Source organism: Xylocopa sonorina, chromosome 4 (assembly GCF_050948175.1).
Source record: "Xylocopa sonorina isolate GNS202 chromosome 4, iyXylSono1_principal, whole genome shotgun sequence".
Classification (NCBI taxonomy): domain Eukaryota; kingdom Metazoa; phylum Arthropoda; class Insecta; order Hymenoptera; family Apidae; genus Xylocopa; species Xylocopa sonorina.
Genome location: NC_135196.1, coordinates 6,282,013 through 6,294,912, shown reverse-complemented (window position 1 = coordinate 6,294,912; position 12,900 = coordinate 6,282,013). Strand labels below are relative to the sequence as shown.

At 45.3% G+C, this 12,900-nt stretch overlaps 3 protein-coding genes across 3 annotated transcripts; 1 reads left to right on the top strand and 2 right to left on the bottom strand.

Annotated features, from left to right (window-relative positions):
• Nucleotides 1–521: 521 nt before the first annotated feature.
• Toll-7 (Toll-like receptor 7) lies at nucleotides 522–4,822 on the bottom strand. Its single transcript, XM_076893941.1, has one exon. It carries the CDS (start codon nucleotides 4,782–4,784, stop codon nucleotides 690–692), a length of 4,095 nt encoding a protein of 1,364 aa, XP_076750056.1. The 5' UTR covers nucleotides 4,785–4,822; the 3' UTR covers nucleotides 522–689.
• Nucleotides 4,823–6,447: 1,625 nt separating this feature from the next.
• Nucleotides 6,448–9,889, top strand: LOC143422817 (uncharacterized). The gene is made up of 3 exons (XM_076893753.1): nucleotides 6,448–6,689; nucleotides 7,531–8,094; nucleotides 8,327–9,889. Exons 1-3 carry the CDS (start codon nucleotides 6,623–6,625, stop codon nucleotides 8,419–8,421), a joined length of 726 nt encoding a protein of 241 aa, XP_076749868.1. The 5' UTR covers nucleotides 6,448–6,622; the 3' UTR covers nucleotides 8,422–9,889.
• Nucleotides 9,890–9,985: 96 nt separating this feature from the next.
• LOC143422816 (galactokinase) lies at nucleotides 9,986–11,397 on the bottom strand. Its single transcript, XM_076893752.1, has 2 exons — nucleotides 10,951–11,397; nucleotides 9,986–10,697 (listed from the first exon to the last, which is right to left on the bottom strand). Exons 1-2 carry the CDS (start codon nucleotides 11,195–11,197, stop codon nucleotides 10,096–10,098), a joined length of 849 nt encoding a protein of 282 aa, XP_076749867.1. The 5' UTR covers nucleotides 11,198–11,397; the 3' UTR covers nucleotides 9,986–10,095.
• Nucleotides 11,398–12,900: the final 1,503 nt, after the last annotated feature.

Below are 12,900 nucleotides of genomic sequence, written 5' to 3'. Positions count from 1 at the left end.
ACGAAACAGAAAGAAAGAGAGAGAGAGAAAGAGTGAGTGAAAGAGAAATAAGTGGAGAAAGGTAGCGAAAGAAATAGAAAAGAGAGAGAGAGAGAGAGAGAGAGACCGAACGAGGGGAAAGGAAAGAAGAGATGGAAAAAAGAGTAGAAGCCAGGAGTGGAGAAGTGAACAATCACGCTTTTACCGTCGAAACAAAGGAAGAGCGAGCGCGTTTCACGAGAAAAGAAAAAGGACCGGTCGCGAACAAATATTTCCAAAGTAGTCGGTGGAATATACTCCCGGCTAATCGCGTGTTCTTCTATCATGAGGCTACACTAACGCGTCTCCCCGTGAGCACAGCCCGTGAAAAGGCGAAAGCTCGACGACGATCATTCGAGGTACTCTGTGTGTTACAATCGTCCGAAATACTTTTTTTTAACCCCCCCCCCCCCCCCCCTCCTCCCCCCACACGGTAACCTTGAACACTTGATACACGAATCGAAGCCAGAAAATATATCTTCCATTTATCAACTGTCCAGGATTATCGGGACCGTTCGAGCGGGACGCTTGATGGCGCGTGGATCGATCCACGTGGTTCGACGGGTGCACCGATCCGTCCCCGTTGCCGTTGCGTTTGTGAACACAGAAAGCGAGGGAAGCTTGGCCCTCCCGAGAGAACGTATCACAAGCGGAAGTGAATCGGCGCGAAGCTAGACGAGATAGGCCTGGCCGGATGACGGCGGTGGCGGCGGCGGCGGCGGTTGTTGCTGTCTCCAGGCGGTTCTCTCCAGCGTCGAATAATCCGAGTCGATCGACGAGTATATATGCTCGGACAGGGGTCTCCTGTGATCCTCGCTGCTGCCGCTGCTGGCCATCGTGTTCGTCGCGATAAGATTGCTACCCGGCAGGGTGACCGCATCCCGGTAGGCGTGATTGACGGTCAGCCTGGGCTGCGGCGACGAGGGTGGCGGTTGTTGCTGCGGCACGGTACCGCAGGAATAAGCGGGCGGCGCGTGTTGCAACATTAACGCGGTCGTCGGCGAGGAGTCTTTGAACAGGGCGCGCTGTCGTTCCTGCGCGCGTAGCGTCGACATGCTCGTCTTCTCGCTAGCGACGCCGTCGAGCGTGTACGTGTTTATGTTACGCTTGTAGACGAGCGGCGACGATTTGCTCTCCATCGATATGTCGCCAAGCGTGTTCGCCGGTGGTATCGCGTACCGAAGACGCTCCCAGAACCTTTTCTCGCCCCAGGTGAGGATCGCGGCGGCGGTTCGAAGATACGGTCGCAGCTCGGGGTCGCGGTCCACTTCCGGGCACTGGCCAGCCTGCACGATGATCAGTTGCGTCGTCCGGTCGTGGAGCGCCTCGTGAAGCGCCGCGCGGAATTCGTAACGAGACCATTCGGTTTGCAAGAAGTTACGGGTGAGAATGATCAGGACGCGTCGCGACGCGTCGACCGCTTCGAGGACGACCGGCGACGAGGCGGAAGTACGGAGGACGCATGGTAAATCGCGATGATGCAAACAGAGCCTGAGGCCCGCGGCACCGCGTTCGAGCTCGACGGCCAACGTGTGGAGCACGAAATGTTCGTCGTTCGGGCTGTAACAAACGTAGCAATCGTAAAGGCGGTCACGATCGGTGTCGCAGCACGGGGCCATCGGCGCCGTGGCTGCCATCGCAGCAGTCCCAGTCGTTTTGCCCGGCTTCGCGCGGAGGAATCGTAACCCGTACTTGGAATACGCCCAAGCGGCGACCGGCTCGCGGAATATGACCATCAGTACGATGATCACGAGGAGGACGAGCATCGCGGACATCGTGGCGGCAACCACCGGCAGATAATCGGAGATCATGATGCTCTCGATCACGCCCCCCTGAGAAAAGTAATCGGAACAGACCGTCTCGTTGACGTTCAATCGGCGCCGGTAAGCCGGCCTTGCGTCACCGCCGTAGTAGCACCAAACGTCGCTCGCGTCGACCACTTTGTGCGCGTTGTCGGACACCCAGGAGGATAGCTCTTGCAAGAACTTGCAGCGACAGGACCACGGATTGCTGCCTAGGGAGAGCTCGACGAGCCGCGCGTTCAGGGTGACCTGCCACACCGGGAAAGTGACCAATCGATTCCCGCTGAGCCTTAATATCTCGAGCGAGCGTAACGGCAGGAAGGTCAGGTTACCGATGAACCCGATCAGATTGTTCTGCAGATAAAGTTCGCGCAGGTGGGACAGACGCTCGAACTCGAACCCCTTCAGCTCGCGTATCCGATTGTCCTCCAGGTGGAGGATCTGCAGATTGTTCAGCCCGTTGAACGTGCGATTTTGTATCGACTCGATCCCGCTCGCGTTCACGTAAAGCACGCGCATATTCTTGCGGCCGATAAAGACGTGGTTCTGCAGCTCGCGCAACACGTTCCCGTCCAGATAAACCTCGGTCGCGTCCATCGGTATGCGCCGCGGTATCTCCTCGACACCGAGCCCGGAACAGTCCACCGCGTTCGTGTTCCACGTGCGGTCGTTGTAGCATTTGCAGCCGGCAGGGCAAGTCATCTCGCAGTCGCACGCGTCGAAATCACAACAATGGCATAGAGCGAAACAATGGGCCTCGTAACGGCAGAGGAACTGCTCGGACCGGGCCGTCGATGCGGGGACGATCGCGACGCCACGTGGCCCTGTCGTGCGGCACATCGCGTTGTCCAGGTCCATGATCCGCGGATACTCCCTGGTCGACGTCTGATTGTTGATCGCCGGCAGCCAGTCCATCGAGCAGTTGCAATTGAACGGGTTCCCGCCTATGTAGAACTCGGGCAGCGGCCGGTCCTCCGGCACTTTGGTCAGCAGCAACGAGGTCAGCTCCATCGTCTCGATCATGTTCGCGTACATGTCCACCCTGGTCAAATTCACCTTGTTCCTGAACGTGTTCGAGCGCACCACGCTGATGTAGTTGTTGTTTATGAAGAGCAGCTCGACGCTGTCCGGGACAGACATCGGGGAGAGCTCTGTGATACGGTTGTGACTCGCGTCCAACGTTTTCACCTTCGAGTCCGGGATTTCGTAGTAGTTCCCCAGGCTCTCGATGAAATTCCCGTGTATGTCCAGCCATTTTAAATTGCCTGGTATGAAGGCGTAATCGAACCACTCGATGTGATTCTCCGAGAGGTTCAGCAACAACAGGCTGGTGATGCTGGTGAAAACCCCGTTTATGTCCGAGAGGAAGTTACCGTCGAGCCGTATCGCCTCGAGCCGTATGTTTCGTTCGAACGCGTATCTCTCGACGTGCTGCACTTTGTTCCTGGCCAGATTCAAGATCTGCAGGTTCGGCAGGTCCCAGAGCATGCCGCGCGAGAGATTGCCAATATCGTTGCCGATTAGCCGCAGCCCGGTTAGCTGATCGAGATTACGGAAAGAGCCGTTGTAAAAATTGCTGATCCGGTTCTCGCCTAGGTCGAGGGTCTTCAGTAGAGCGAGGTCGCGCAGCGCGTCGGGCACCGACGTAAGCTCGTTACCGCTCAGATCGAGCTCCTTCAGATCGGAACAGTTGCGAAACGCGAGCGGGTCGATGCTGGCGATCGCGTTCCCGGACAGCGTCAGCCGATTCAGAACGAACAGCCCGTTGAACAGTTGCGCTCCCACGGTGCGTAGCTTGTTATCGGACAGCTCGAGGGTGTGCAGATTGTAGAGCGGAAGGAACGCGTTGCTCTCGATCCGATCGATCGAGTTGTTCCGCAGATCGAGAATCTGCAGGAAGAACAGATCTTTGAACATGTGCGCGTCTATGTGCGTCAGCATGTTGTAAGACAGGTCGAGGATGATTAAACGAATCAGACCGAGGAACGTCGTTTCGTCGACGCGATTGCTGCCGAGTCGGTTCCCGGCAAGATTCAGCACCAGCAGCTGCTCCAGCTGAGTGAATATACTCTTTGGTAGATCGCGAAGGCCATTGTACGCCAGGTGTATTTCGCGAAGGTCCCTCGTGCTTGCGAACAGCCCCTCGGGTAACGAGTCGAGCGAGTTGTAACTGGCGTTGAAGGTACGCAACGCGGCGAGGCTCGAGAGCGCGTCGCCGGCTATTTCGACGATCGCGTTCCGTTGCAGGTGCAGCTCTTGGAGCTGCCGCAGGCCCAGCAACGGGCTGTTCTCCTGCAGTCGTTTCATGTCGTTCCGCGACAGATCCAAGATGCGAACGTCCGCGCGGCACGATTCGCCGCTACCGTCGGATTCGTTCCCGTCTCGTCGGTTCAAGCCGATGTCGTTCAAGTCGCGCAAACGGTTCCCGGTTAGATTCAACGTCTGAAGATTGTCCAGCCCGCAGAGGAGGTTCACCGGTAACGCTTGCACGTTGCTCTCGACGATCTCGAGCGTGTGCAACTCGCGGAGCCCGAGGAAAGAGTTCGGGGCGAGCTCGAGGAAACGGCTGGCGCCCCATACCGCGTTGAACGTTTGCACGGTCAGCTTCTTCAGTTCGAGGAGCGGCTGGAAGGCGCCCTCCGGTACTCGCAGCACTTTACAACCGTGCACGTGGAGCTCGTGCAGACCGGTAAGACGTTGCCAGCTCTGCGCGTTGAAGCTGCTCTCGAAGTGATGGACGTCGCTGCATCGTATCCGTAGCTTGAGAGCCCCGTCGAGAGAGCCGACCAGGCTCGTGATCGCGCCTGGATCCAGCACGCGAAGGGTGCAGTCCGCGGAGCGCGTATCGTTCCCACCCTCGGACAACCACTTGCAAGAGGAGCCGACCGATTCCGAGAGTATCGTCGATGCGAGGCAGAGGAAGGCCGCGTTGATCAGCGTCAGAAAAACATTCCTCGCTGTCATCTTGCGTTACGTCGCCGGATGCGCGCCGGTTTTCGGTTACCTCTGGCCGAGACACGGGTTAATCACTTTCGAAATCTGGCCGAAAAACTATATTCACCCCCTTTCTCTCACCCCCTTTCTCGCGATACACTCGCACGACGATGACACACGCACGCACATACACACGCGAGCGAGTGCGAGCGCGCGCGCGCTCATGCACCTCCTATCACGTAAGTACGGACCGGCCCATTTCTCTTGCCCCTTTATTCGCGGGCTGGTGCCGATGCACCCTGCTCTACGCTCCCCGTCCACTCTCTCGCCACTCGCGATCTTTTCCAACGGGACTGTTGGTCGCCGAACCCCGATGATCGCTCTTTATCTCCCTCGATTCTCTACTCTCCCTTAACGCCCGTCACCTTCACTTACAATCCGTATACGTGCACTGGACGCACCGATGCTTCTACACACTGCCGTCGCGGCAAGTAGTATAAACACGCTTTAACGAAACGGCCGAACGAAAACAGTCCGGACCCGTAGACGCGAAGCGATCGTGCACCACCGTACACTCGCCTCGCTTCAAGCACCAGCACTGATCCAGCAGACCGCTGACCGCGCATCAACGGCATTCCCGACCGTTCCTCTTCGATTTCTCTGCTCAACGTTAGAGTGCGCCACTTTACTAGAATATCCTGCAAGGAACCAGGCATGAATAACAACGGAACGCAAAGCGTTACGTTCGTACGCGCCTCGGTACGTGCACACTTGCTTTTGGCCTGCAGTTTGCCGATTGGTGCACTTTTAGGCTTAGCTTTTGGTTTTCCACGATTTACATATAACAAGCGGATTTTGTAGATGGCGTTTGCGAGGGCTCTGCGCCCTCGTATCACCCAACGAGAACAGCCCTTATTCTCGAAAAATTGCTTTGCATTTTGTATTTGTACAGTCCTCTCGTTCGATACGCCTTCCTACGTTCTTTTTCTTTCAGTCGTTTGCATCCTTGCACTCGTCGTACTTATCGCCTCGTTGCACACTTGCATACATTTTACATTTCTCATGCAGTTGCATACATTCTTCTCCATGTTCCTTGGTTTCCTTTTTTTTTTGGTGCACTTCTTCTCTACCCTAATTGTAACGAGTCGTATATATCAAATGTAGTATAACGCGCGGAGTGTGTTAATCAATGATTGTTCGAAATTCTGTACCTAAAATGTTACAAAACTATCGATGGGGAATAACTTTGTATATATTTTGAGTTTGGCAATTTTGTTCTGTAGCGTTGCAAAAAATTGTCATCTTTTCAGACTACAAATTATATCTTTATACACGTACAAACCCTTAGTAATAATTAAAGTAAGAAATATTCGAAATCTATAGATTTCCTAATATTTTGATAGTAATACGCAATCGTGAAATATCTCACGATCATTTTAATAGACGAATTTCTTGGCCAAATAAATTTTTACAGGACTACGCGTATTGAAATAATTTACTAAACTATAATATGCACTAGATAAAGTACCTTGTGCCAAAATATGTTAACGTACCCGTTAGAAGGGATTAATTCTGTACATTTACTTTTCAACAGTATTTAGTAAAACTGTTCGATATATTTTGGTCATTTGCGTATAGTGTAAGTCATCTAGGGAATATGGTTTAAAAAGTGAAGTTGCGTAGCGTCGCCACTGTCTTCGTACAGTTGCAATTGGTGGAAGCCGATGCCTGCGACCAGTTCAATTTCAGCAGAAGCTTACGTTGCACGCTTCTCGTTCTTGTTTGTAACGGAGACCTTATTCGTCAACATCTGACTGTCTACAAAAGCGGTTGTGCTCGTAGAAATAGTGCGAATTCCTATCGCAAAAATGAAATTAGCGTATATAATCTGCGTTCTGTTGGCCTCAACAATCTGCTGCATTGCGACTAACGATGGTAAGCATTTCACAATGTATTTGCCTTCTCTTAATGTCTGTTAAACGACTTCTGTTTAGCCATGTTAATACGTATGGGATTTTCCTTGTACAATTTTCCTGTAATATTGCGTAAGACTCGTCTCTTGTCGGAGAAATAGCGTTATGTATCGTTTGATAAGCTGTTTAACGAACGCGAAGGAACGGTCCACCAATTTTTTCATTTTACGCAACGGACACGTTCACTTGCCTCGCGTTACACAAGATACGTAGACCGTTGCTGTTTTCCGACGTCTCTAGAAATGTACGCGTATCGAGTGTCCTTCGCTTCGCATGATTTAATCGTTTAGACAGATTTCTCGTTATCGTTAATTATGGCGGTTTTTTTGCGTCTATGTATAGTTTTATCATTATTGATTTTATGTTTCTGGTTATATACTTAAGTGTATACCAGGACATTTTGTAATTTAACGCAACTATAATGGAACTTAAGAATCGGCTATATACAGTTCCCATAGTTAATTTCGATCAAAGATTAAATGTTTCTGTAGAAGACTGTTTCTTTTATTCGAATTAATTTTATCGCTATTTTATTGACTTCAATTAGTCAATGGAATATTCGAAAATAACATTAATACACCAAATGTCACGTTTTTTATATACAATTGCATATGTATCAGCAATTTGTTATTTTACAAATGTGTAATAATTTTAATACAACAATATTATTGAACATTCAATGTTCAATATTGAAAATCATTTTGTGCTGTTGTTAAGTTTTCGTTTAGTAAACTTTCTTTGTAGATAGCTTCAAAGGAAACATTTAAAAATAATGCGTAAAATGTTAATCCTTTGTACAACAGGTAAAAAGCAAGAAGATGCTAAAGTTACCAATCAGCAAACACCAGATATAATTCCTCTTAGTGTTCCTGTTTCTAATGGTCCTGCTGTTTCTGCCGATCCTGCTGTATCTACCGGTCCCATTGTTCCTGCAGGTTCCACTATTCCTGCTGTTCCTGTTGTTCCTGTTCCTGTTCTCACTCAAAATTCAAATTCTGTTCCACCAGCGAATAGTTCTATTATCGTTAAACCTACAGACAATACTACTTCTATTAACTCTAAGGACACTTCTGTTCCCACCAATGGCACTTCTAACAATACCAGCACTCCTAACAGTAACAGTAACAAAACTAAAAGCGATGACATTACTCAAGGCCCTATTACTCAAAACCCTGTAGAACCTAGTATAACACCCTCGAATCCTCCTGTAACATCCAAACCGCCAACAGTAACAGAACCTGGCAGTTCCACAAGTACAACAAATGGTACATCTACTGTTTCATCAGCACCTGGAACAACTGCAGTTCCAGTGTCAACAAAAGTAGCACCTAACAATGAGCGACACTTTGATGGTCTCAGCTTCATGGGTACGTACTAGATACTGATATTTGTATTATAACTAGTAGATAGCTAATATGTTCAATATTTACATAATCGATATTCTGAATATTTACAAAAGTGATAGCTTGAATATTTAAATATCTGTTGGTTTACTTAAGTTTTCGTTCCAATATTATTTGCGTAGAGCGGTGTACATCTAATTCTAACAATATCTCACACTCAAACGAAGCGCTATTTACGTTTCCCGTTTTCTTTTAGGTGGCATCCTTTTAGCTACATGTTTAATGGCTATCGCCGCATTTTCCTGGAAATTTTATAGAACGCTCAATGGACGAAACTATGGTTCCCTATGATGTTACAAAGATTGTCACCGCGAATATTCCATTTTCCAATAAGCAAAAGAAAAAAACGCAGTCGTTCGAACTGGAAAACAATGAATTTTACCATAACAATATTGCGTATTTTTATAACGCACTTAAGTGTCGCGTGGTTTAAGTGCTCTTAGTAATGTGATGTGTAAAACGCAATTTTCGTTTCTTTGTACCAAATTACAAAGACGAGTTACACACATTATAGTACTGTCTCTCCATATGTTCGCACGCGCATTGTAACAAGCGTACGCGATTTCGAAAAAGAAAGAACAGAAAGATATTACATGAAGGAGAGGATTAAAAAGGAGGAAGAGAGAAAACGAGAATGTTACTATGCGCAAGCGTGACTAACGCACGAAAGTTGACGACCAATCAAGTACACACACATTCCATTAAAAAGATCAATTCAACAATATAACATTCCGCGTAATATTTCCTGCTCAAACGAACATCATTTACTGAAACTTTTTTCCATTTTTTATTTTTATTCTATTAATATGTACGTAAATTACAGTGATTAAATTAGCATAAGATGATGAAATGTACACACATACAAAGGTTCCTATGTGTATATATATTCATAGTAAAAAGAGACGTCTAAAAAGATAAAAAAAATTTGATTAAAAAAATTAAGACTTGCCTGGTATAAATCACGAAATATTATTGTACTCCGATTTTTCATGTTTGTTATGGTGATATTCTTCATATTCTTTCGCGAAAGTGGTATTTGATTATTAATTTCGGGCGAGAAGGATATTTTATATTCGAAGGATGCGGAGGCGGTTCGTACGCGTACATTGTAGTTGCTCCTGTACATGCTTTCAGTATGTAATACTGTTGCGGGAGTTTCATACGATTCAAAAACGAGATGAAAACTTTCAATTTTGATTTTTGTACCTGTTGAGAGACGTAGCTATATAATTAACAAACATTGTTACAGGTTTCTGACGCATAAAGGAACACATTATGCTAATCAATATTTTACGTTATAATCATAACCGTATAATATGTATTTTCATTTATATAAGTTTATATTTTTCTTTCTCTCTTTTTTTTAATACGATTGAAATGTATAGTATATTTAATTTTCGTTTATCTCCTTTTTTTATTTTAAAAGAATAATATGTTTTGTTTTAAAGAGTACGAATAAATTACCAATATGACGATGGATCTGGCACTGTAACTGATAACACTGATTCCTAAAACTCCCTCGATCTCTACTAACGTATTTACAGTACGTTCAATATCGTTTGATAGACAACTCAAATATTTATCTGCAGAACGACGACGATGACTTTCCCATAAGAGCTTTCCTATAATGTGCATTATAAATTTTCACTTGAAAATTTATATAGATCGTTCGAAAATGTGACGAAGCTGAGTTGCTTTGAAAGGGAACGCGCAGTACCTAAACAAACTAACTTTTGAAACATATTAATTAAAGTAAAAAGATATGTGACCTATTATTAGTAGTAAGAAGTATATGTATTTAATACACATATACATACATATATATATATATTTAAAAACTGCAGCCTAAATATATTGTATTTATGTTTCGTGTAATATTCTAACGAGCTATGTAAAATACTTGCTTATATGAATTATACGACATTAATACTGTGCAGTGTGAAAAGCAAATGTTTAATTTGTTAATTAAAACGACATATTACGTGAATTATTCGTTAACATCGTACCCAGTTCGTCCCATCGTTCTTTTCGAATAGCATCAGTCATTTGCGTTATTCTGTTGTCTTCCTCAAGCACGGCCTTACTCGTTTCCATGCATTTTGACGAAAATAAAAGGTTCATCATCGATGCGCCGATAGGATGAGTGCGCCATCGTGACATCATCTTCGTGACGATCGAGATTTCCCCGTTGCGTGGCTCATCCGCATTCCAGCATTTCGATAATCTATCCTTTTCGTCGCTGGCTAATTCGATAAGAACCAGCTCGACATCAACGGCGTTCCAGTGGCATCGATCAATGCCAAGGGATCGTACGTCGAGTGCGAAAATCTGGCCTCGACTACCGATAACGGAAGTCAGCACATCGGAGATACGAGCGTTACTAGTGCCAGCTGCTAATTTCTGCGCGAAATGGCAAGCCAACGTTTTCTCCACGATGTTCCCTGTGTAGATATTCGTGATACGTTCGAGGAACGTGTACAATGCAACGACCAGGGCGGAGCCGCTTCCAAGACCACGTTTCATTGGCAAGCTCGAGGCAATTACGATTTGAAATCCGGGAACGTACGCTGTTAACAATGTGGACAACCGTTTTCTGACGATCTTAATTTTAATCGTGGTCACTGCTCGCTACTATATTTTGAGAGGCGACTATAAAAGCGCTCAAAATTAATTATCGTTCGCGAATATTGGGATAGAGCGTAACATTACTTGCAGTAATTTTCTCTTCGTGAACGTAAACAATTATAAACAAAGATTTTTTCTCTCGAACTGCAAGGATTCGTAAAGATCCGTTTAATTGCGAAATGGAACGGTTGGTACCTCGTTTGGTCTTGAAACTTCGCAATGTTCCCTTCAAGTAGCGTATCAACCGAGGATCCTCTGCAAACACGTGGAGATTTGCATCGTTCATGCGGAGCTTGAACTTTTTCCCGGCTATTTTGCCCGAAAGCGTTTTGAAGTGGCACCATTTGCTAGTGTAATTCGGCTTACCGACTACCAACGTGACGAGTTGAATGGCCTGTTTCATTTCACGGTAAGATAAACGAAGACGGATTTGTTTGCACATTCCATGCCTCTATCGGTTTTTCTGTACGCGACGATTGTAGAAAAATGCGCGTTCAGCAACCGTGCAATCGAACTCGCAATTAACTGTCTTCGAAACGCTTGTATTTGCGCTTACCATTGACAATGTTTTATTTCCCGCGATATCAACGCTCTTCCCTGCTAAAGTAAGACATCCGGGCGCGAATACTGCGCAGGTTGGAAATAAACCGTAGGCATTGATGAATTCCTGCTCGGCCAAAGTTTTTAAGTCGTCCACGCTTGGGAACTTCGTCATTTTGTTAGACTGTATCAAATTTAATTTAAGTAAATTGTTTTTCTTTAATTACCGATACATTTACTTGATCAAAACATTCCATTAACTTAATAAATATTCACTAAGATCAAAGTTGTATTATTTTACATGAAGCGAATGCCTTTTTTTTTTATGCAATAAATGTTTTCAAATCAAGCTCTAATTATGTTATGTAATATATTATTAAGGATAATAGTATGTAATGAATCAACAGTTTTTCATTTTTAATATATAGGTATAGAATGTTATGTCATGATATGATAAACTTTTAGCAGGTTTAAAAGTCAAAATCAGTTGGTAAAATTTTGTGTTCAAACGCGTTTCGTCATACATGGTCGATTTGTACGGATGTGCATGTCGTTTTAACATAATATTCCTTCTCGAGGAACGCGATACGCGATCTCCTGCACGGGTAACACGCGGACGAAGTAGAATGCGGTGCAAAACGGAAGTTTTTATCCGGATTTTTCTACCCTCAACAATGGGAGCTCTTACTTTATTGTTCGATAAATTGCCTACCGTGGAAACGGCGCACGCCGTGTGGATATTGCGGGATTTATTGTTCATTCTTGAGGGAAGTCATCCAACTGGGATCCGCGTGTATCACTCTACCGCATATTTTTGATTTGACACTTTCGATACGTTGATTGTGAGAGTGAAATGGATCCCAGATGAAATTGTTTTTTTTTTTCTTTTGTTTCCTTTCGCACATCATCGTGCTTCTGCGAAAAAAGTGCAACGTAGGAACTAGTACATTTTTAGTATACCTCTCTTGTAAATCTGGGTCATTTCAGCTGGTCAATATTTACTAATTTAAATTGTACCACAATTATACCGAATTCTAATTTTGTTTACTAGGGAAAAGCAAGTAGAGTTCCAAATAAATTGAAACAACGTGAAGAATAAAAGCGAAAAATTTGTAAGTCAAGAGATTTTAACCTAGGAGAACAGTATACCACTGTAAGATAAGGATAACTTATACAATTTTTGTTGTAGGCTCGAAGATGTCCTTAAGATTCTCAGAATGTTCGAAGAAGATTTTCTCAACGATTTACATGTTTACGTCTTAAAGATGTACTTAAATATTACTTAACCGAGAAAAACTGGTGTTGACTGGCATGAAGCTTCGCAGCTTTCACGGACTGCACTACATAATTAAAAGTCACCGATATCGGATGGGAGGTAGCTGTTCTAAAGTTTCATCTTTACTTTTTAACGCCAAGGTGTTCATTTCGCTTAGTCCAATAGTGCCAGCACCAATGTCTTTAAAATTAGATACATACATGCAAATTATATTTGCGCAAGACGTATCTAATTCGATAAGATGGTTAAGACAGAAATTAAAGTACGTTTTTCAAATATCTTTTGTCATCTGAATACGAGCTGATTTCAAATCTCAGAATAAGTAACTA

Coding starts and splice junctions, on each gene's coding strand:
- Toll-7 (XM_076893941.1), bottom strand. CDS start 4,784: ATGACAGCGAGGAATGTTTTTCTGACGCTGATCAACGCGGCCTTCCTC.
- LOC143422817 (XM_076893753.1), top strand. CDS start 6,623: ATGAAATTAGCGTATATAATCTGCGTTCTGTTGGCCTCAACAATCTGC. Junction 6,690..7,530: donor CTGCATTGCGACTAACGATG/GTAAGCATTTCA, acceptor TTTGTACAACAG/GTAAAAAGCAAGAAGATGCT. Junction 8,095..8,326: donor TGATGGTCTCAGCTTCATGG/GTACGTACTAGA, acceptor GTTTTCTTTTAG/GTGGCATCCTTTTAGCTACA.
- LOC143422816 (XM_076893752.1), bottom strand. CDS start 11,197: ATGTGCAAACAAATCCGTCTTCGTTTATCTTACCGTGAAATGAAACAG. Junction 10,698..10,950: donor AAGTTTCAAGACCAAACGAG/GTACCAACCGTT, acceptor CATTGTTAACAG/CGTACGTTCCCGGATTTCAA.